This window comes from Panthera onca, chromosome C1 (genome assembly GCF_046562875.1).
Source record: "Panthera onca isolate mPanOnc1 chromosome C1, mPanOnc1 haplotype 2, whole genome shotgun sequence".
NCBI classification, from domain to species: Eukaryota; Metazoa; Chordata; class Mammalia; order Carnivora; family Felidae; genus Panthera; species Panthera onca.
The window spans coordinates 203,598,037-203,621,746 of record NC_138346.1 but is presented as its reverse complement, the minus strand read 5'-3'; the positions used below and the strand labels follow the sequence as shown (position 1 = coordinate 203,621,746).

Here is a 23,710-nt window from a genome sequence, read left to right as displayed (position 1 = left end):
CTGCTTCCTCCTTAGAGTGGGAAAGGAAAACGGGCTCAAGCAGCCCAGGGGCTGAGCAGGGGGCTAGGGTCTCAGGGCTGTGACCCACCAGCAACAGCAGGTGAGGCCATTCCTGTCTCTGTCCCACTTTCTGGAAGCTGGGGTGGGGACAGCGACAGGGGACAAGTCTTGGCCCTGACATGTGGTCATAACATCCTTGTTCAGGCTGACACTCAGACCTGGGAGGGGCACAGAGGGATCCAGCCTCGGGGACCCCAGAGGGGTCCAGTCCCAGGGGCCCTATTCTCTGGGTAGGAGACTCAGGCAACCCCTGTATGTTCCTGGGGCCGGGGGCCTTGAGAGGCCAGAGGTCTGTGGACTTCACAGGTGCATGTGCTACCCGAGTAGCCTGGACCCCCACCCCCACCCAGGGGATGGGTGACTCCAGGGAGGTGATTTGAGGCTGTGGACAGGGAAACTGGTGGTGTGAGGGCATTGTTCCCTCCACCTGCCCGAGAGGAATCGCCAAAGGTGTTTTTTAGAAATACAGATGCCCCAGGAGCAGTGGATTTAGCAGGGCTGGGGTGGGGCTGGGGAAGCTGTGTTTACTCCTGGGCCGGGCTCTGCTGTGAACACTGGGCTAGATGGGGCCAGGCTATGGGGAGTCCTGGTAATGGGGTCAGGGCCTAGGACACTCAGGGATGCCAGTGCCTCATCCCAGCTCCAGGGGGCCTCAGACACTCTGCCTTCTAGCTGCTTCCAGCCCTATCTGCAGGTCTGGGCTGCCTGCTTGGGAGACCAGAGACCTCAGTGGGGACAGGGCGTCCTGAGGAGGGTCACAGGGCTCAGAGCCATTCATCTCTCTCCTCAGGCACTCAGACGCCACCCTCCGAGAGTCAGGGAGTAGTTGGGACATCTGTCTGTCACCCTGAGTTGCTTAGAGACCTTCGCAGCCCGGTGAGTCAGAAGAGGTGTTTAGGGCCTAAAAAAATCATCTCTGTGACTCCTCAACCCTCTTACCTGGTGAGAACAGTCAAGCTGTTTCTCATTACTGAACAAGGTGAAGAGAGTCAACCTTTGGCCAAGTTCACCTTAAGGGACAGAAAGCAGACTTGTTTGCAGTGTGGGGGGAGGGGAACAATCATTGGGGCCACCTCAGCGGCTGCTGAGAGAGCGGGCTGGGGTCATCAGGAGGGTGGCCCACCCCTCTGTTATGGAGATATTGGGTCTAGACCAGTGACCCTGAAGATGTTAAATATTAATTACAAACAGATAAGAGCACCAGCACCTGGTGCTGTGTTGTGGGGGGGGGGGGTAAGGAAGAGGAGGGGAGACATATCTGGGTACAGAGCAGAGAGGACACTATATTCGAGAAGGTCATGCTCAGGCAACCCGACTTTGGTCCTGTTTCTCAGAAATATTCAGAATGGGCTTCGGGATAGGAGGGTGATGACAGGTCCTGGCCCCTTAAGGACCCCATTGGGACCCCCTTCTTTAATCCCCGTGAGTCTCATCTCTGAGAATCCAAACCAGCGTGGAAAGTTCCTTCTCGTGATGAGGATGAAAAGCACTAGGTTTGAGCTCCAGCTAAGTCATGGCTTCCGCGGGGGTGCCCCTCCCCGAGTCCCTTCTCTCTGGGCCTCGGTTATCTTATCGCAGGGCTCATCTGAGAGGGAAATGGGACAAAGGACGTGCCAGCCCCCTGCGGCATGAGCAAGGAGCCCTTTCCTTACGTAGGAGCAGGAGCGGCCGTGGGGGCAGAAGGGCAAGAGAGATGTTCACCGCCTCTGGTGAGCTGTCCTCTGGGAACGGCACCCCCACCCTTAAACAACTTCCTCCTGCAACCTCAGCCAGAAGGTTCCCTTTGTCTTCAGACCCTGTTTCCTTCCACCTCCCCCAGATAGCCCAGCCCCTCTGGCCTGGCCCAGAGCAATCCTGAGAAGATCAGGGTGATGTGAGCCCATGAGAAAATGCCCAGCGTGAAGCCACATCCTGGGGGCGGGGGGGGGGGTGTCACTCACTGTAAAACATCACAACAGGACATTTCCTGGGCACTGTGCATGTGCCAGGCACAATTAAGTACTTTATAGACATTTCGTTAATTTCACCCTTGCCACACCGCGGTGAAGTAGGTGTTATTATCTCCACCTTACAGATGAAGAAACTGAGGTTTCGAGTAGTGGTTCACTTGAAGTCAGACAGCCGGTAAGTGGTCAGACTGGAATTTGAACCCAGATGAGCTAAGTTTCCAAAGCTGTGAAGTAAGTGCACTTTGTTGTTGTGTCTGCTTCAGGGGCCACATGACCCCGTCCGTGTTCCTTACAAACCCTGCTCTCAAGACAGGGTCTGAACCCTCGTCGTCTGCCGGCAGGAAAGGCTTGTGTGTGTCCTCCCTCCCTGGGACCTGCATTCCAGGGGAGGGGGGAAGCCCCCGGCAGGGGGATGAAATTGAGATGGTGTGATTTCAGGCAGTAGCCGGGTTGGAATGAGCCCCGGGCCGCGCCCCTCCCTCGTGCCACCTCGGCCTTGGCAGAGTGCAGGTTGTTCTGGTTCTGCCCAGCCTGCTATGAGGCGTCCTTCCCAGACTCAGTTTCTCAGGATAGGGGAACCACAGAGGAAGTAGAGACCTCACTCTCTGTCCAACTCGTTTACGAATCTGGCCAGGAACGGGATGGGGAACTTGGTGTCCAGCATCTTAGGAGGGGGGGGGCGTTGGATCTCCGTGAAGCCTCCTGCGTTAACTCCCCACACTGCTTCTCCCCTCAGGGCTCTGCTTGCACACGCTCATTTGCATACGATGCATACCCAGAACTCCCAAGCTGCAGTCCTTATCATGCCGTTTTGCTCCAACCATAGCTCACCCATGGCAGGGGCCCCGTGTCCCTCTTTCCTTTGGTTCTTTCAAGGGCACTCACCTGCGGCCGGGCTGCATAGTGTGCAGCATGGTCGGGTGTGGGAGTGACAGCCAGTGATGGGAGGTAGGGCGGGGACAGGGAGGAAGCCCCAGGCCCGCCTTGTTCTCCGCTCAGGCCTCCCACTGCACGGTCAGGGCCAGGTCTCTGAAGAGAGAGTCCAGTTCTGTGGGCTGCTTCAGGTCTGATGCCTGAGGGGCCGGGCTCTGGGCCTCAGTCTCAGATACAGGCTCCTCGTCCTTGGGACACACGAGGGACTCCAGCAGGCCCCAGGGACTTGGTTCCTGGTCTGTGGGGGAACAGGGGAGGGAAGGAGTGTTCAAAGGGAGGGATACAGGGTGGCCCTCGATCTGGACAGAGGAGAGGAGGGGGAGCTGGCCCTTCAGGTACGACGGTGTCCCTAGTTCCCCTCTGTGTAGCACACAGGGGACAGGTACTCTGTCCGTGTGAACTCCCAGATGCTGGTGGAAGGAATTTGCTTCCTGGGGGTCCCCCATATCCAAGGAGGTCACCCCTTGCAGAGAAAGGCCATCGGGGATATACCTTCCAGCTGGTGCCTCTTTCTGGAGCTGACCTTTAGGCCCGAGGTGTTTGGGACTAGAGAGTGTCACAGGTGGGGAGTCTTTGCCAGAACCTTCTACACACATCCCATAGGAAGAAGGCCAGCCGTCTGGAGTCATCTGAGGAGTGTAGGAGGGAGGCTGGACCTCAGAGATGGCCTGTGCCGTGTATGATGGAGGTTTAGCTTCGGGGGTTACTTGAGGTGCATAGGGTGGGGGCCTAACTTCCGGGGAAGCCTGGGGCGCACAGGACAGTGGGGAGAGTGCCTGGTGAGGCGGCACTCCAGAGGGCCGGAGGACGGAAATGTCTGGCTGCCCGAGGTAGGTGATCTCAGACAGGCTGTGCAGTGCTGGGGCTCCCGGGGGCTCCCTGGGCCCGGAGACCTTGACTTGAGAGTACTGGACGGGCTGGGCCAGACTGCTGGGGCTGCTCAGGTCGAAGACAGGGATCAGCACGTGCTCCTGGATGAACCGCAGAGGCTGGAAGGTCAGGACTCGCTGGACGTTCTGTGCAGGGACGACAACAGTCTACCCGTTAGGGCACGTTCGCAGCTCCCTGAGGGTGCCGCGGATAGTTGGGGTCCTCCAAGGAGAGGCAGAGGGGATGGGGTAGACCACCTGGGGCACTTTTCAAAATGCACGTGCCGCACACCCCCTTGGCTTTCCAGAGATTTCTCTGAATGCTGGGCCTCTGTGAAGGGACAGGGCTCCCAGTTGAGGCTTTAGTTGAGGGCCACTTCTAAAGTCTAGGCAATCTGAAGGAAAGAGAGCGGGGCTGTGCTTTCTCGAGGAAGGAGGTAACTCACATTGGGGGTTACCTTGGGGGTATGCTCTCGAGGTGGTGGCCCATACTGTTCATCACTCACGAGTCCCCAAGGGCCTGATATAGGGGGCCGGGTGCAAAAGGATGGGGGAGAAAGGGAGGCAGGGGAGTTCTACAGGAAACGGCTCATCTGGGCTTTGACATTGCAAAATGCCCTCAACTCCTCTGTCCCTCGCATAAACGAGAGCCGGCTCCTAGAGCCCCAGACCCATCAGGTCGGGCCTCTGCAGCAGGCCCTGTGGCTTTAACAGACAGCCGGCGCTGGCCGCCATATTGGGGCGTGACTTGGGGGGCTTACATAGGCCCTAGAAGCCCTGGCTACACTGGCCCGGATTCCAGGGAGGCCCATTTTGACAGGACTTGAGCTCCAGGGCTCCCCAGAGTACCCACCCACTGTCAGCCCCTTGTAGCTGCCTGCTCTCCTAGGTTACCTGCCTGGACGTGGATGCTTTCAAGTCACGTGGGTTTTCTTTACCAAGCCCGCTGTCCCCCCCGTCGCCAACCTTTCTCCAATACACCCTGCTGGGCCACGTCTTTGTCGGCTTTAGGTTGGAGAAGAGAAAGGAAGTCTAATTTTCTGCACTATGTGCTTCTCCCTCCCCTTCAGGGAGAGCCAGGGGTCCCTGGGCCCATGCCCCTGCTGCTTTGGGGTCCCCCCTGGACCCCTCCTTCCGGCCCCAGGCGCAACTGCTCACCAGGGAGTTGGGAGGTGGAGGTGGCTTGGTGACATATCTGTAGCTCAGGTAGAAGAGCCCTGCGACGAGGAAGCCCATGGAGAACAGGAAGGCGCCCGAGAAGGAGTATGTCCACGTCCGATCTGGGGGGTCGGGGGCAAAGGGGCCAGAGCAGGAAGACTGAGGCTGGGATCTGGTCTGGGCCGGATCCCATGTGGACGCTGCAGGCTGGGTGCTTTCCCTGCCCTGCCCTCTTGGGCCAGGCTTGGGAAGGTCTCTCCTACTCCCAACGTGTGCAGGGCGGGGTCAAGAGCACAAGAAGGGGGCCACATACTAGATGCCTAAGTATCCAGAATTATAAACCATTCTGACACTAAGTAAAATATGTTGTATGCTCCCACCCCGACGAATATATTTTTCATAACAACCTGGCTCAGCGCAGAGCCTGCTTGGGATTCTCTCTCTCTCTCTCTCTCTCTCTCTCTCTCCCCCCCCCCCATCTCGAATAAAAAATAAATTAAAAAAATACATAACAACCTAGAAGGCTAGGTTTGAATTTTGGATTCTTAGATTCCTTGGGAGTCCCCGTGCTGAAATGTGGGGGTGCAGGGAGAGCCTGCCACAGGCCCCTGACCCACCCTGGCTCTATCCCTCTCTGGCAGGGGCCTTGTGTACACGGATGTGGACTCCCCAGCCCACACAGCCAAGCTCATCCATGTGCCCCCCCCCCCCAAACAAATAGCCACAAACAAACGGCTATCCTTTGGGCTAAGGGTCTGCACATCAACAGTGTCTCCTCTTGGGAGGAAGGACGCAAGGAACAGATCCGCTAGACTGGACACTCAGGGCATTTGTACAGGGAATTTTGGGGTCCCAGGTACTCAGAGTGTGGTCTAGGAGGTCACAGGCTCCGGGGGAGAATCTGTGCATTTGGACCTAAGGACTCTTCACCTTGTGGGGAGGGTCATGGCCAGAGTATGACCGGAGCAGAGCCTTCTAAAGTGACCTCTGTTGCCTGGGTCTGAGGACAGCCCTACCTCCCTAGCAGGGGGCCGGGGGCAGAGGCAGAGGAGGTTGTGTGGGGGGAGGTGGCAATGGGAGGGTCCTGTCCTCTGTGCCTCCCTACAAAGGTAATGGGCTGGGTGTTTGGGAAGCTCTTGCTCAGGAGGGAGCCTGCGAGGGCACCGCCCTTTCTAAAAGGGAAAGAGAAGGACGACTAAGGGCTTTAATGTAGAGCCTTCTCCCAGTGGTCCCGCATCTTTGAGACTGATGCTGCCAGTTCTTGGCCTGACACACTTCCTGTCACCAGCCCAGGTGGGACCGGTAGGGGGCGTGGTAAGAAAGCAATAGTTGGGGTTTTGCGAAAACTGGTGATTTGTGTTCTCCAGGGGTTTTGACCCTCCAGGCCACCCTCCTTCCATTCCCCCATGTGGTGGGATGCTGATTGCCAGCTGTCAGTGACCTTGACAATTGCTGTGAACCCTGGGAATCTCTGGAGCCTCCATTTCTAGCCCACTTCTCGCCCTTCCCCAGCTCTGACTGTTGACTTCTCTGGGTCAGCTTCCCACCTCAGTGATAACCCTGTCCCCTGTCACACGGTATTCCTCTTGGTGCTCTGGAATGTGGGGTGTTAGAGGTCTGGCTCAGCCACTGACATGCTGAGAATCCTTCTCTCTGCTGCATGACCCTCTCTGGTCTACTATTTATTTTTATTTTTATTAAAAAACTTTTTTTTCACACTTACTCATTTTTGAGAGACAGAGCATGAGTAGGGGAGGGGCAGAGAGAGAGGGAGACACAGAATCCAGAGCCGGCTCCAGGCTCTGAGCTGTCAGCACAGAGCCTGATGTGGGGCTCGAACTCACGGACTGTGAGATCATGACCTGAGCTGAAGTCGGACGCTCAACTGACTGAGCCACCCAGGAGCCCCTCTGGTCTATTTATTAAGAGTAAGAGCCAGCAATTACTGAACTCTTACCATATGCACGGTGTGGGTGCTCTGCCTATGACATCCTACCAAACATTGGGGGCCAGAGATGCTCCTTTCTTAGGAATAATGAAGCTGAGTCTCAGAAAGGCTAAGTGACTTGGCCAAGGTCACACAGCTGCTCGGTGGAGAACCAGGATTGTCATGTTCAACTACAAAGCTCTCCTCATAGGCACTACACAAGGATGCCTTAGTTTCCCCATCTGTAAAAATTGGATATGGGGTGAAATGACCCCTAGAGTCCTTTCCAACATCAAGATGCTCACATGTTGCTCTGTGACCCTCCCAGACATCCTGAGAAGTAAAGTGGAAATTCTGGACTCTGGGATAAGACAGACTGCATGATACGGGGTCAAGGGCAGGACATATCACTCTGAAATGGAAATAAGAGACATAAATGTGCAGTAGAGAGGCCTAGCCAAAAACAAAATTGCAAAGTGCTGGTTAGAGCCCAGGCTTCAAGATTAGATGAACTGACCAGCTGTGCAGTTGCTGGTAAGTTGCTTAGCCTCTCTGAGCCAGAGTTCCGCCTCTGTGAAATGGGGATGAGGCTACCCAACCCACAAGATTGTTATAAAGATTAAATGGGATAATGCATGTAAAGAATTTCACATAGTGCTTGGCAATGGAGTGGGTACTTAATAAATGGCGGGAATTGTTGTTAATATACTTAATTTTGAAGGATAAGGGGACTTCTAGATGTCAGGAAGAAATAGCCAATAAGAAGTGTGACTTATGTAAAAGTATCTACGGTCTTAGAAAAAAAATAAAAGGTATCACATCATGAGCTAGACCGTGTAAGGACAAGCCAATAGGATAAGGGTAGAGGGGGCTGCACATTGGCAGAAAGTGGGGTGGGGCAGGGGTGGGCCAGGAATGGGGGTCATTTGTCTAGTCCATCCAGGGGAAAGAGTCACAAATCATATACATGCTCCCAGCTTGGTGCCTGTACAGTCGGTTTCCTTTTCTAGCTCTGCTCTTGCCAAGTTCTATTCTGGTGTCCCCGTGGCCCTTCCCCAGGAAAGGCTTGCCCCGCGCAAGTGGCCAGTGCTGGCCTTTCGACCAGGCATCTTTTCCCCCGAAAATTAATGCACTGGGACTTGGGTGGAGACAATCAGTCTCTTGTGCATTCTTGGGGCGACTGGTGAGTTGAGTTTCTGAACAACACCGGGGAGGAGAGCTTCCCCGAGGATGATTCTACCGAGCTACAGGCATGCCCTACGGCCCAGCCTCTGGCAGCTGCCTCGCCTCCTCATTAGCACAGAAATCACCTACTGACATCATGAATCTGAACCTGATGACTAAGGAGGAGACTCTTTTTCCAAATCCATCCGACCCACTCCTATCACTTTCATCTTCTCAACTTGCACCATCTCCCTGAGCCAATGACTCAAAACGATTTCTATAGTAGCGTGGTGATGAGAACATGGTCTCCTGAATTCAGCCTTGTTCTATCCCTCACCGCCTGTGTGCCCTTGTGCAGGTTACTTAACCACTCTGAACTTTAGTGTCTTCAGTAAGACAGGGTGATAATCGTACCTGTCTCAGAGGTAGCTCATGAGGATTGTGGTTAGGGGTTCCTGGTCCCTGGCTAGCACTGCAGAATAGCTAGTTCTTGGGGCGCCTGGGTGGCTCAGTCGGCTGAACGTCCGACTTCAGCTCAGGTCATGATCTCACGGTTGGTGGGTTCGAGCCCTGCATCGGGCTCTGTGCTGACAGCTCAGAGCCTGGAGCTTGCTTCGGATTCTGTGTCTCCTTCTCTTTGCCCCTTCCTCACTTGTGCTCTGTCTCTCTCTGTCTTTCAAAAAAAAAAAAAATTAAAAAAGAAAAGAAATGCTAGATCTTATCACTGTTACTGTTCTTTGACTTTGGAAGATACTGAGGGAACTTTTAATCATCTCTGCTTTCCCTTCTGCAGATTATTTCCCAGTATATCTCACCTGGGTTAATATTAAGGTGGATTTGCCAGGGTGTATACAAAGCTGGTCAGAGAGAGGATATCCAGCAGGTTGGAGGGTAGGGATTAAACACGTTTAATAACAGCCCATCAGCTAACTCAATGATGGATAAACAAACACTGACTTTGGCAATACGCTAATAATCCTTCTGTAGTTTTTGGTGTGCCACCAGACCTCACCTTGGTTAGAGGGAAGAAAGCACAGAGTCAAGATTCGAATTCAGGAGTCCCACCTCCCTCTGGCTCCAGTTGAACTTACCTGGCAAGGTCTTCACTCGGCACGTGTAGGGCTCGCTCTTTCTGACCAAGGCTGGAACAAAAATCCTGACGGTTCCAAGGAACTCTGTGTCGGGGGTCAGGCCAATGAACTCGTATTCCCTCTGCTTGCCTCCAAGGTGCTGAATTTGATAGAGAACTCAGAGTGACTCCTTTTACACACTAGTCTCCGTATGGGGCCCAAGCAAGCCTGTGCACCCCTCTGCCTGGGTTACTGCACTCAGTATGGTCCACCAGCTACCCACACCAAAAGCTGGTGGTTGGTCTGCAATGCTCCATTCCTATTCCCCTACCCTCTGCTTTATCTGCAAACCCAATCGGTCACCGAGCAACACGTGCTTTCACTAGAACAGGATCTGGCCCATGAAGCACTCTCTTTAGGCTAGTTGCTGTTACCATCACCACCTCCACCAACATCACCATTATCTCCCCTTCTCCTAGTTTTTCTCCTCCTCCCCTTCCTCCTTCTTTGTCAAGTATCAAAAACCCTTGAATATCCGTCCCTCTCTTGCCTTCCTCATTGCTTCTGCCTTAATTGGGCCTCAAAAGCTAAGAATTTTCTTCTTCGTTCTTTGCCTTTCAGCTACACCTTCCCCTTTGCAGGCATGTGGAAGCCAGGGTTTAGGGTTATTTTTATTTTTATTTTTGGAGGGGCATGTAAGTATGTGAAGGAGTATACAAACGGATTTTACAACTCACTGTTCTGTGCAACTCATACGGTTGAAATTGCACACGTTAAATATCGTGTGATACAAGTCCAGCAAGTTGCCAAGGCCCAAGATTCCTCCTTCCCCAGATTTTTTTACTGCCTCCGGCCTGCTTCAGGCCCCACTGTTTCCAGCCCCTACCGTTGCAATAGCCCATAACTTTCTACCCTGACCTCTCATTCACTTTTTTTTTAATCTTTTTTTTTTTTTTTAACGTTTATTTATTTTTGAGACAGAGAGAGACAGAGCATGAACGGGGGAGGGTCAGAGAGAGAGGGAGACACAGAATCCGAAGCAGGCTCCAGGCTCTGAGCTGTCAGCACCGAGCCCGACGCGGGCTGTCCTCACAGACCGGGAGATCATGACCTGAGCCGAAGTCGGATGCTTAACCGACTGAGCCACCCAGGCGCCGCATCTCATTCACTTTCATATTCGATCTCTCTTCTTTTTGCCCCCAGTAATTTATAGCTTCTTTGGACTGACCCTCCCTAAAGCATCAACTGTAAACTCTGGCCAAAATAAAAACCACCTGTAGGCATTAGAGAGTAAGCAAAAGCAGGCAGATACTGGAGAAAGCAGAAAGGGAAAGGCATTAGGTGGATTTCTCATTTTTTAAAATGTCTTTTAGCTTGCGGTGTGGTTTAAACCTAAATAGGAACCTTGTAATCTTACTGGTTTGAATAATAATAAGAGAGAGTTCTGGGCAGTCAGTACAGCTAACAGTGAGGGGAGAGACCGCAGAGAGGACTGGTCCATAGAGAGGCAGGAGGCCCAAGTTCTGAGTGTAAACCTGGCCCAAATCCCCGGCTGGCCCCTAAAGTGAGTAGGATAAACGCCACGCAGTCCAGGTAAAGGTCAAAGAATGGAACTGACATTTTGGAGTTTGAAGCCCAGCCAAGTTACCTGCCTGCTAAAATAAAACAGAACAAGTCAATTACTCTTTGGAAGAAAAGAACAGAATCCAGAGCCCCCCCCCCCCCCCCCCCCAGTATACCATTCACAACATCCAGGATACATTCTAAAATTGTTAGACAGGCAGAGTAAGAGAAAACGTGATCCATACTCAGGAGAAAAGACAATCAGTGGTGACCTCCTCCAAGATGACTCAAATGTGGCATTAACAGGCAATGATTTTCAAGCAGCTAGTAGAAATACGCTCAAGGAAGTGAAAGAAAATGTGCTAAAACTGAGTGACTAGGAAGTCTCACCAGAATAGGAACTATGAAAATTGGAAACTTTAGAACTGAAAAATACAATATTTGAAATAAGAATCGCACTTGAGTGTTCTTAATAGCAGATGGGAGGTGACAAAAGAGAGAACTCAAAAACAGATCAACAGGATAAGGAGAATTAAGCGTGATGGTCACACAACTTTTTGCATGTATTAAAAGCCATTGAGTTGTACACTTTAAAAGGAATGATTTTATGGTATGTGAATTATATCTCAAGGAAAAGGGCCAGGATGGTCAGAATGCTGTCTTCAAGAGATGTACTTTAAATATGAGACAGTGAAATTGACAATAAATGGAGGTAAAAGGATATACGAGGGAGATTAAGTATAAGAAAGCTGGCGAGGCTCTATGAGTAACAGGTGAAGAAGACTTCAATACAAAGAATAATACTGGGGAGAAAAGGACATTTCATAATGATAAAAGGGTCAGTTTAGGCCCCGATGAGGCCGTAACGATCAGAACTGTGTATGTGTTTGATAACGGAGTTTCATGCACACAATGCCTGGCCAGATTGCACAGAGTTAAAGGGAAAATAGACAAATCCAGTCTTAGGTGGAGGTTTTATTTTTTTGTTTATTAAAAAAAATATTTTTGGAGCTCCTGGGTGGCTCAGTCGGTTAAGTGGCCAACTTCGGCTCAGGTCATGATCTCGCGGTCCGTGAGTTCGAGCCCCACGTCGGGCTCTGTGCTGACGGCTCGGAGCCTGGATCCTGTTTCAGATTCTGTGTCTCCCTCTCTCTGACCCTCCCCTGTTCATGCTCTGTCTCTCTCTGTCTCAAAAAGTAAATAAACGTTAAAAAAAAAAAATTTAAAAAAATATTTTTAAAATCTTTATTTATTTTTGAGAGAGAGAGACAGACAGAGCATGAGCAGGGGAGGAACAGAGAGGGAGGGAGACACAGAATCCGAAACAGGCCCTAGGCTCTGAACTGTCAGCACAGAGCCCGACGCGGGGCTCGAACTCACGAACCACGAAAGCCTGACCTGAGCCAAAGTTGGACGCTTAACTCACTGAGCCACCCAGGCACCCCTGGGTGGAGATTTGAATACTCTCAGCAATTAAAAGAACAGTAGACCTTCCCCAATCAGGAAAGACATACAGCATGTAACACTACCAGCCGCCTTTATCTGATATATTTATAGAGCGCTCTATCAAGCAATGGTAAGATAGACATTCTTTTCAAGCACACATGGATCACTCACCCAGATGGGCCATATGCTGAGCCAGAAAACAAGTTTCCATACGTTTAAAAGGACCGCAAACACACAGAGTATGTTCTCTGGCCACAAACTGAATTAAGTTGTAAGTAAGATATTCAGTAAAAACCCAAATATCTCCCCACAAGGAGTGTGAGAAGGACTCTTCCTGCTCAGTAATCTCTAACTGCTCCCCTGACTGTGGAAATAAATAGAACTTCTCTGTCCACCACCCAGTTTTACCTCCCGTGGCTCGTCTACCTCAGTGGTTGTCCCACTTTAGGGTGGGGAAGAAGCCCTTGGGTTGTTCACTGAAAATTCAGATCCCAGACAGGCAAGTACAGAATTTCAGTGAGTAGATTGGAAGGAGGGTGCATTTTAAATAAATACTGCAGGAGAGTCTGATGCCATCGATTGGGGGCCACGTTTTGAGAAACAGCCCCCGCGCTCCAGCCAAACCGGGCAATTTGGTGCTTGTCGGTAGGGCTTTAAGTTCTCTTGCTTCTGTCTCCGGTCATGGTGGGGCAGCCTAGGCCAGTGAAGGGAAAATGTGGGCTCTGAACGGAGCTGGATAGGAATCTTGACTATGCTATTATTTGCTGAACAATCTTGAGCGAGTGCCTGAACCTCTCTGAGCCTCTGTTTTCTCGTTCAGAAAATGGAGATAATAGCACCTACCTCCTAAGGTTATGGTAAAGACTAAGGGATATCAGAAGCATGTATTCCTTGGCACATCTCAGAAATTGGCATTGGCACCAGGAAGTTCTGGGAGTTTTTCCAGAACTCTTTGAGCTGCCATTTCCCCCCTCCCCTCCCCACCCCTGCTCTACCACACACGATACCCTTATTTTCCTCTTTCTAGAACTATCTGAATTCTTATTTTTGCTTCTTCTTCATCTACTAGGTTATAAACATCTTGGGTGCAACAATAGTCATTCAATGGAATCATGGACTCGTGGCACCTGCTGGGAGAAAATACCACGTGTTTCCTGGATATAAAAGAAATACCTTGTATATGATTTGACCCTTTATACCCTTGCTTTCTACCTTTCCTTGTCAGTGATCTTAAGATACTGCCTGTATCCAGTTACTGAAAATAGAGGAGAACCAGCAAAAAGAACTGCAGCAGTGGAAATAGATTCCAGCATTTTCTAAAGCGGACACGTGAAGATGTTAATAGAGGTTGCTCTCCAGGATGTTATAAGGCATTAGGCAAAAGATAAAGTTAAAAAAAAATCATGCAAAGTAAAAAGAGCTTCTCTGGTCAAGAAATTTGAGAGAAGTTGTATTCAATGAATTAAAACTGAAGACTTGGCTTTGCAGGACTTGTCAGAGACTTTAGTGCTATTGTGTATGTGGTCTACAAGAAGGAGGGCTGTGTTTCAGAGAATACTAAAAAATACGTATATATAGAAAACACATCTCCTTTCTACTTAAAGCGATGCAGATCTAATTGAGAGGGAAATGAGTTTCCAAGGCAGGGAAGGACCAGGGAGACATATACACTTACCATCTGGTAGGTGTGGTTGACCTGGAGCTCTAAGTGGTAGGACAGGTCAGGGAAGATGTCCTCCAGGGTTAGCCGGTGGCCATCCCCTGTGTGGATAGGCGTGGTGGTGGGATGGACAATCATCTGGATGGATCTCACCTTGGGGATACAGGTCACATTGGGTGGTTTGATGGTAGCTAGAAGGGGGAGAAGGAAACGCAACAAAGAAAGGGCTAGAACCAGCCAGTAGTGTCTGAGACTGCCCCGGACCCTGGGACGGGACTGACTGCTTCCCTTCTCCTCCCACCCCAACCCCAGCTATGCTCTGAAAGCATCAGCTACACAAACTCGTGAGAAGACAAAAGTTTTGCAAGCAACTGGTGTTTGGGGTTGAGGTTGGCAAAAGGGTGCCCAGGGGTGAGTGGGAAGAATGCAGGGAGAGGGGCAGTGGCCCCCTAGATTCACCATGACCTTACCCCTGCCTTCTCAATCCCCACCTCGAGTCTGACCAGAGCACCCTTCCCCAAGTCTATCGGCTATGACAGCTTTGGGGACTGATGGCTCAACTACATAACCTAAATAATGTTTGGGGGGCCTCAAATTATTGATTCGGCCTCAAAGGCCAGACCTAAGACTTCAATCTCGTTCAAGACAAAATTTTCCCAATAACCAAATAACCCTTAGGGGTTTACAGACCTCTTTAAGAATTTGATGAACGCTATGGAACTTCTCTTCCCCAAAATGTACCTACAGATACGAATATTTTACGCTCGATTTTAGGGATTCATGAACCCTACTCCTCCTGAAGCTAACTTATAAAAATCCCTCAAGGGTCCATTGACCCACCAAGATCAAAAACATCTGAACTAGAAGAATGTGAACTTCAGTTTTGTTTATAAAAAACTGAGTTAAAAATCCTCAAAAAGGGAAGGAGGGAAGTAAATGAAGACTACCTCCATCGAATAGATCATTTTGCAGCCATGAGATGTCCACGTCGTGGAAAAATGCTTAACAACACGGACAAACGTTCCTGATAGCATTCTATGAAAAACACCTGCCAACCAGGTTACGAAAGAGTAGAAAGGGTCCCTAGCAACTATGTTTATGTTTAAGTGTTCAGATTCTTTTGGGCTACTTTCATTTTTGTTTGTGGATTTCTATATTTTCCAGATTTTCTGCAGTAAATACGTATTAATTGGACAAGCCAAGAAAAAATAACTTGTTTAATTTTACTTTTTAATTTTCTTGGACAGCCACACGGCTGTTAAGTCAGTAAGTGAACATCACCACCTGCTTAACTCGTGTGGGGAGTTTGGCAACTCCTACTCCATTCATTCATTCATTCATTCATTCATCAGTTATGTATTAATTCCCACGTGCCAGGCCCTATGCGAAGAGAATACAGGGGATTCCACGCCTCCACATGGAGTCCGTGTTTCACTGGGGAAGGCAGGTGCTATACACGTAAGCAAATGGTGACATGAGCTGTCGAGACAATGAACAGTTGACTGTGGCAGAGAATGACAGGTGGCGATGTAGTGAAATGAGGTCACTGGGGCCGTGAGCGGGGACGCCCACTTAGGAGGTGATATTGAGGCAGAGACCAAGACCGAGGACCGGAAAAGAGTCCAGGCCAGAGTAGGGCGCTGAGTTAGGAGGCCTTGGGTGTAGTCAAGAGGCGAGGTGAAGGCGACTGACCTCGGGAGGTCGGGATGGAGCTGGAGGAAGATGAACAGTGCACATGGGATGCTCTGTAGTTGCGGCTACCTTCCCTAAAAGCCACGTCTCTAACGGCCCCCCAGAGCCCTCCTGGGCCGTCCCCCTCCCCTTCCCTGCAGTGAGGGGCGCCCACTCACTGTGATACAGGGAGCTGAACCGGTCGGTCATCTTGGTGGCCGACGGGCCTCCGGCGCTGATCGCAGTTACGCGGGCATAGTAGTGCTCCGTGGGGTTGCCCGTCTCCAAGGTCAGGTTGCAGGATTTCCGGGTGATCCGTTGGCAGCCCTCCTTTGCCAGCCACTCTCTCTCTCCGTACCTGGAGGCGAGGGAGGGACCGGAGCACACGTTCAATGAGCGGGCCTGGCACTGGGCCCGAGGTTTATTAATAATGATAACGATATCTAGTATTTACTTCGCGTATTCTGTGTCCCAGGCCCCTTATGCGGATGATCTGTGAGTCCTCACGGTGATCCCATGAGGTTCACGTATCATTCTCCCGCCTTTTCGAATAAGGAAGCTGAGGCTTAAAGAGGCAATATCTGGGCAGGTGTTTGGAGCTCATGCCTGGGGAGCCGGGATTTGAACTCAGCCAGCCTGAGTTCATATTCTGCGCTCGTCGTCACCAAAAGCCTTTGAGGAAGGCACTGTTATCCCCGTTTGACAGATGAGGGATCGGAGGGGCAGAGAGGGGAAGTGGCTTGCCACGGGATAAAGTGGCAGGACCAGCAACGGAACCCGGGTTTGCAGACCCCTGAGCCCACGTCAACCTCCTCCCCTGCATGGGAAGGGAGATGGGCAGGAATGAGGGCACGGCCTCGAGGGGGTGGGCATGACTTTCTGTTGAGCTAGTCTCACTGATGAGAATAAAACCACTATTGGTAGCTTATTATTTTCCAGGCACGAGTGTTCGTGGGTCTATCTTAATTAATCTACCTAACAATCCAATGATGAAGGTCCTCTCACTTTACGGATGGGGACACAGGCTTGGTGCCCATCGCCCAAGGTTATAAAGGCGAGAGCCGGCCAGTCTGACCCCGGAGCCTGGAATTTTAACCATCACCATATCCTCCCTTTGCAAAAGAAACCACAAAGCAGCAAAGCTCTATCTGGCAGGCGGTGGTGCAGGCTGTATAACACCGGGTGGGGGTGTGGGGACATACCGCACAGGGGGATTTTCTCGGAAGGGTCGGTTTCAGAGCAGAATCAAAAGAGGTCATGTGGAGAGGGAAGCCTACTTTTTATACTCAACACTGTAGACCGTGTCTGGGGCGCTCTCCGGCCTGCTGTCCCACGTCAGGATGTTTTCGAAGTTGCTGGACTGGAATTTTACGTGTTGAAGAAGATCCGAGGTGTCCTCAGCCACGTGAGCTGCAGGAAGCGGGGAAGCAGCGTGAGGAGATGGGCACGAGGACCCTGCCTCCAGCCTCCCAACAAGCCGTCCGATGAGGGGTCCTACTCACCAGAGACTCTGCAACGGACCATCACCGCTCTCCTTCACTTCTTTTTCTATTCTTTACTGAGCTACTTTTATTGTTGTTATTATTATTTATGATTATATTCAGTATTCATTATATATTATTATATTTACTATTTTCATTCTTCACATCCCATAAAATTCGCCGTTTTATTTTATTAAAATTTTTTTTTTAATGTTTATTTATTTTCGAGACAATGCGAGAGACAGAGTGCAAGCCCCGGAGGGGCAGACAGAGGGAGACACAGAATCCGAAGCGGGCTCCAGGCTCCGAGCCGTCAGCCCAGAGCCCGATGAGGAGGGGCTCGATCTCACGAACTGTGACATCATGACCTGAGCCGAAATCAAGAGTCAGTCGCTTAACTGCCTGAGCCACCCAGGCGCCCCTCAGACAGGTTTCTTTGCTCAGGGTCACAGTTAGTATATGACAGAGCCTGCAGGACTCACCAGAGTGCTAGACTGGTCATGGGGGGGATACAGGAGGGCAAGGAGGGGACAGCAAAGGGCCAGAGCCCCAAGAAGAGGACCAGGGAGGGACCACTGCCCCTGAAGCAATTTTTACTATAAATGAGAGCCTTCACTTCCAAAACTCTTCTCTCAGCCCTCCACGCTTGGTCTGTGGAAAGGAAGAGGGGCGCAGGAAAATGGCAGCCGGAACTGACAGCTGGCTCTGAGCGTGCTCAGAAGGGCCTGGTTGGCTGGGGTGGGAAATAAACAGGTGCGGACCCACTTGCGCCAAGGCCTTGGGGCCTTGTGTACATATGTGTCTTTGATGTGTGTGTGCCTCCACCCACCCTGGACGTGACCATGACCACAACAGGCCCAAGGAGTGGGTTGTTATTTAGTCCCCACTCTGAGTCTACATACGATATTTCTGCAAGAGGGGTTCATGGGCTTAGGAGGCGCCTGAGAGGGTGGGAAAGAGGGTTAGGACAAACCTGACCCTGCTGTGCATCCACTGGCAAGGTCTAAGGACGCATTCCTCTTTGGACCTGGGTTGGTCAGTCCCAGCAGCTATAGAGATCTTTGTGTTCCAGGTTTCTTGGAGCTCTCAGAACAAGGCCTAGGGGTCTGGGGGTGCAGGGGGGTGTCTTACTGCTTCTAGCCAATGTGGTGGCTATGCTATTGGGCCCCAAGGTGTGGCTGACATCTTGTTTGGATCTGAGTCTGGGCAGAATTGGGGTCTGTTCTGGAGGGAGTGAGCGATCCTGGATTCAGGGCTGGGTCTTAAGTTGAGGGAAGGAGTCCAATTTGAAGTCAGAACTGAATGGTGGCTTCCGGTGGGGTGGTAAAGGTAGGGCAAGGTGGTAAAGGAGAGGGCGAGGGTGGATATGAGAGAAGGTCAGGGTCTGTCTGGGGTGTCTAAGCCACCCCTCGTTAGGGGCTACAGTGGAAAGGTTGCTGGCTGGGGTCAGTATGCTGGTGGGCTAGCTGGGTTGCGGGGAGACTGGTGGCTGAGGCTGAGACTTGCTTGGGAGATGAGGGGCCCAGGCTGGGAGGAGGTTGGCACCGTTTTTCAGGAGGGAACTGAAGTTGGCTTCCAGAAATGAGGTGGATGGACCTTGGCTGCATTCTTCTTTTAGGGGGGATTGAGGGCTAACAGGATCTCTCCTCTCCTCCTACCTCACTCATTTCTGTTTCTCCTCAACTCCATCATGCGTTCCCCAACCTGTGTTGTGTCTGCACTTCCTGGGTGAAAGTCTACATTGTGAAATCCTGGACACCCATGTGTTGTCTAGAAACTGACAGACCGGTAGCCTCTGGAAAAGGAAGTTCCCACGTTTGCTTGGAAAAACAATTTTATGTCAACAAGTCAGAAGCTAAGGAAAAATGAACAAACAAAAACAATTCAAAATATTCTGGAATCAGCCTCAGAATGCTAGGGCAGAGGAGACCTGGGTCCCAGAGAACCTTCTTGGCTCTGAACAACTCCTAAGACTGTTTCCCTTCGGTCCCCATCTGAAAGGGTCAGGAGCTTGTAAGACTTCCAATCAGAATGGAGTCTTCGGGGGAGGCGACAAGTCTTCCTCACTCATCAAGGGCGCAGCGTGTTGGGAATACCCATCTTGATGCCGGAGTTGGACAGACTGGGGGGGCCCAGGCGGCAGCCGGAAGCACTGTGGATCCCACCGGCTTACGCAGGGGACAGGGACAGCAGCAGAGGGGGCTGGGAAGCCCCCGGCTCTTTATGGGCTTTATCCTGCACTTGAGCCAGAAAGGACCCTGCAGGGACCCTCCCTCCCGCTCTTCAGTCAGCACTATGCATTCACTTCCTGGGAAAGTTCCCTGAATTGTACTACCCCTCTCCTGGAGCAGAGACACAATCTGGGATCTCACACATCTGTTTGAAATTTCTCTCTAGCGGTAAATCAAGAAACCGATTTTATTGGGTTTGGAAACCATGCCTTCTAGTTCTGTTTTCAAAGGGTGTTTTAAGACCCGTTAACGCGGCAGGCCTGGCTGTTGTGGGGCAAAGCGCTCTCTGGGATCTAGAGTGAGGGGCCGGAAGAGCCCCCCAGCCCCAGAGGTGAGGAGGGAAACAATGGCCGCACTCGAGTTTTGTCCCTCTGTTGTTCTCCCACCTCCCCTTGTTGGGCCAGTGAAAGCCAGAAGCAGAGGAAGGGACCATACAGCTATCAGAATGATTCGAGTGGTCCAAGGAGGTCTGCCTCCCTCGGGCCAATTCTCTAACCACTGAGGTGAGGGGATCTGGCACCCCCAGTTCAGACAGCTGGCTACATCCCTGAGTTTAGAGGTTAGTTGAGTCTCCAGAAGAACCCAGGGTCTGAGGGGCCCTCGCATCCTCTCCCCAGTACCCTGAGGTTTCCCCCAGTTCTCCAGGGAAACATATCATCCAGTTCAGCCCTAGTGGAGAGGAAACAGAAACTGGCTGGGATGGGGGAAAAGACCCCAATCAACCCTCCCGGGTGTCGGGGGAGGTGGGGGGGGGGGGAATCTGACCACAGGGTGATGGGCACTCACCGGCCAGGGATCCCGCGGCCAGGATGGTCAGTAGCGTCCTCATGGGGCTGGGCTCAGGGCCCTCTTTTGGCCTCTGCTCTGGGCAGAGCACGGTTGGAAGACTGAGAGGCTTTGCCGCCTTGGCATCAGGCTCCACCCAGGTGCAGGGGTGGGGAAAGATGGGAGGGTGGGGCCAGAGCAGGGGGAACGAGGTGCAAAGGTGTCTGGTCTGTAAGCTTCAGAATTCCAGGTCCTGGGCGGGATCCGAGGGAGTTCCTTTCCTAGTTGCAGAGAACAGTAATAGCGACAGGCCAGCTTGTTTATCTGGTCTGGTGGCTGATTCAACCCAGGCTGTTCAGTGCTTTATCAGGAAGCTAAGAGACAAAAAAAAAAAAAAAAGGCAAAAATAATCCATGACAGGCAGCCCCATCGGACAGAAATTTGGCACTGTGTCTCAAAAACCTGCAAAATGCGGGTAACTTTTGCCCCAGAAATTTCCTTCTCAGGAATTTATCCTGAGGACAATCACTGGAGCAGACAAGGAAGGGAACAGGAAATATGTTCCAGAATGTTCCTGGTGGCAAAGGAAAAGCTGTGACTCCTTGGCTTTGTTCTGGCAGGAGGAGACAGAGGAAACCATTTTCTCCTTGTTGCTGGTCCTCAGGGAGGCTGGAGGGACCTGGACGCTGTTCAGGGTGGACCTGATCAGAGATCTGTGCTCCTGGGAAGAGTTTGGCTCTCCCCGGCCACACAGCAGCAGGCCGAGGCCCAGAGCAGGAGAGCTGGCTCCTAAGGCAGCCAATGGAAGCATCCAGAAGCCTATGGCTTTTGGATGTCGTAGGCTGTGATACCCAGCAATCTGTATTTAAGTTTTTCTTAAAAACAATTGTTAGAATTGTTTCCTTTCTATCAGCTTTGAGTCTTTGGTAAAGTTTATTTGCCAAAACAGCCAAATCTCAGCAATACAAGAATGTGGGACTATCTAGACTTCATTTCTCATAGGAAATAGTAAAAAAGAAAGAAAGAAAGAGGAAGAGCCTCCATATGCTCCACAGGAGAGGGTTTTCTAAATGAATAATGATATGTCTGAAAACGCAAGCTGAGCACAACCTCGCATGTGAATGGTGCTGGAGAAAATGTTTGGTGGCCGAAGATTCCCCATATTTTGTCAAATGAGAGCGAGCATGGCCTATACTATGTACGACACAAGCCTGGTTAAAACAAATACACACAGAGAGGGGGAGAAAGTCTTAAATGATATGATTGTAATATGGAAATATTCATGGAATTGTCTCTGGGTGGGAGTAGAATTACAGGTGATTCTTATTCTCTTTCCTTTGCTTATCTGCACTTCCTAAAGTGCTTATAGGCAAGATTTTTTTTTTTTTATATTAAGGAAAAGCAAGGCTACTGAGCAAAACAAAAATACATTAAAGAAATGCGTTGAGCTAGGCTGTACCCACCTCCTGCAATTCCCTTTCCTCTCTCTTAGCCAGACTCCCTCTTCTTCAAAGCCAGCTGGGATGGTTTCCTCTCCTGCAAGATGCTCTTGACAAGTTTAGCCCCCAGCAGGTTCACTTTAAAAAAAAAATTATTTATTTATTTGGAGAGAGAGAGAGAGAGAGAGAGAGAGAGGAGCAGATTGAGAGAGAGAGAGAGAGAGAGAGAGAGAGAGAGAGAGAATCCCAAGCAGACTGTCAGTGCAGAGCCCGACATGGGGCTCGAACCCATAAACTGTGATATTATGACCAGAACCGAAGTCATGAGTCAGATGCTTAACCGACTGAGCCACCCAGGCACCCCAACCACAGGCTCAATTTAAAGGTCCCTTTAGGGCTCTGATTCTGCACATTGGCATTGTCCAGTGTTATTCTTCAGGTGTGCTCCTGTTTAAGACTGGAAAGGACAAGGGGCACCTGGGTGGCTCAGTTGGTCAAACGTCAGACTTTGGTCACGATCTCATGGTTCATGGGCTTGAGTCCCACGTCGGGCTCTGTGCTGACAGCTCAGAGCCTGGAGCCTGCTTTGGATTCTGTGTCTCCCTCTCTCCCTGCCCCTCCCCTGCTCATGCTCTCTCTCTCAAAAAAGAATAAACATTAAAAAAAAAAAAAAAAGACTGGAAAGGACAACTCAGGTCAGGGCAAGGTGAGACATTAGCACCATCTTTGAAAAACCCTAACTGTAACCCTAACCCTAACCTGTTGCGTGAATAAGAGTCTCCTTTTATGTAACAGGAAAATGGGGGTGGGGAGGGGAAGTGGGAACACATATCAAGGAGACGAATTCTTTTGATTTAAGGAAATAGCTTTCAGTACGGTGGTGTGGCTGATTTTAGGATGGGCTGCTCTTGGTTGCTGGCGGTATTCAGTGAATGGCTGTGACCACTGGTAGATATTTCATAATAATTCCATTCTTTGGTCTTTAAAATTCAATGGCTCTTGTCTTCCCAGTGAGGGAGAAAACATTCTGAATGCAAAGAGATCTTCCACGTGGCTGAGTATAGAGCAACTATCCAACATTAAATTGGCCTTTAAAAAAAAATTAATGTTTGTTTATTTATTTTTGAGAGAGAGAGAGAGAGAGAGAGAGAGTGCCAGGGAGGGGCAGAGAAAGAGGGAGACACAGAATCTAAAGCAGACTCCAGGCAGAGTTGTCAGCACAGAGCCCGATGCGGGGCTTGAACCCACGAACCCTGAGACCCTGACCTGAGCCGACGTCGGACACTTAACCAACTGAGCCACCCAGGCGCCCCTAAATTGACCTTTATAGCAGCAGATTCACCCTGCTGGTTCTCTCTGGTTCAGCTTGCCAGAAACACGCATTCGTTTGCTTTCTAATAAATTTCTCCAATGCACCTTGCATCGTCTTGCCTCTGAGCCTTTATCCAAGCTGTGCTGCTGCCTGGAATACACTTCCCACCCCCCTTTTTTCCTAATTCTGGCTCATTCTTCAGACCTCTTCTCAAATTCTCTTCCTCCAGGAAGCCTTCCCTGTGTGAGCCCCGGTTCTGTTCCCCTGCCCTCCTGAATCTTACCCATCCTCATGTACATCACACTGTAGGATTAGTTTCCTGCTGTTGCCAACTGTGGGGACAAAAGGTGTACTTTTCTCTCCTTGATCTCTCAGTGGATCAGCCTCCGAGAGGAAATAGACGGTAATATTTTCTCAATGACTAAGTATGGGGGCGGGGGGGGGGGGGTGGGAGCCGGCCAGGGCTTCTTCTGTACTGACTATGGAACACCCTAAGCTGTAAAAAAAAAAAAAAAAAAAGCACATCTTAAAATGACAAATACTCAGGAATGTGATGTGCTTCGTGCTTCTGTGCTTCCGTCCCTTCTTTCAACACCCAGGGATGCCGGAACCAGTTCTGCAGAAGCAAGAGCACCAGAGGGCAGAGGGCTGGGGGAGGGGGGAGTGCTGTTCCCTTGGTTGATGACTCAGCAGTCAGAGAGCCTGAAGGGGGTCCCTGATCCTTCATGGAGGGAAGAACGAGGCAGGTGCAAAGCCCTGGTGACCTACCCCCAAGCCTCTTCTTAGAGAAAAGCCTGAGAATCAGACTCACTTTGCAGTCCGTGGCTCCAAGCCTCAGCTGTGTCGATCGGGGACATTGACTTAGTGTCCCAGGTCGGGAGCCTGGGTCTGGTCCCAACCTTGCACCTGACTCTAGGTGACCTGAGTGGGCCTTGTCCCCTCTCTGGGCCTCAGTTTCTCTGTCAGTGAGGAGACTTGGCCCAGAAGGTCTCTAAGAGCTCTTGGAATTTGA

The 23,710-nt window shown here is 51.0% G+C and overlaps 1 protein-coding gene across 2 annotated transcripts; it reads right to left on the bottom strand.

Annotated features, from left to right (window-relative positions):
• Positions 1-1,990: 1,990 nt before the first annotated feature.
• IL22RA1 (interleukin 22 receptor subunit alpha 1) lies at positions 1,991-20,291 on the bottom strand. Of its 2 annotated transcripts, XR_009607361.3 has the most exons (8): positions 19,969-20,291; positions 16,748-16,880; positions 15,650-15,828; positions 13,815-13,990; positions 9,152-9,290; positions 4,970-5,091; positions 2,895-3,958; positions 1,992-2,197 (listed from the first exon to the last, which is right to left on the bottom strand). XR_009607361.3 is itself a non-coding variant. In XM_060623794.3 (7 exons), exons 1-7 carry the CDS (start codon positions 20,009-20,011, stop codon positions 3,005-3,007), a joined length of 1,746 nt encoding a protein of 581 aa, XP_060479777.3. In that variant the 5' UTR covers positions 20,012-20,291; the 3' UTR covers positions 1,991-3,004. The 2 variants fall into 2 exon arrangements, 1 of the variants encoding a protein (XP_060479777.3); XM_060623794.3 differs by having other exon boundaries at positions 1,991-3,958.
• Positions 20,292-23,710: the final 3,419 nt, after the last annotated feature.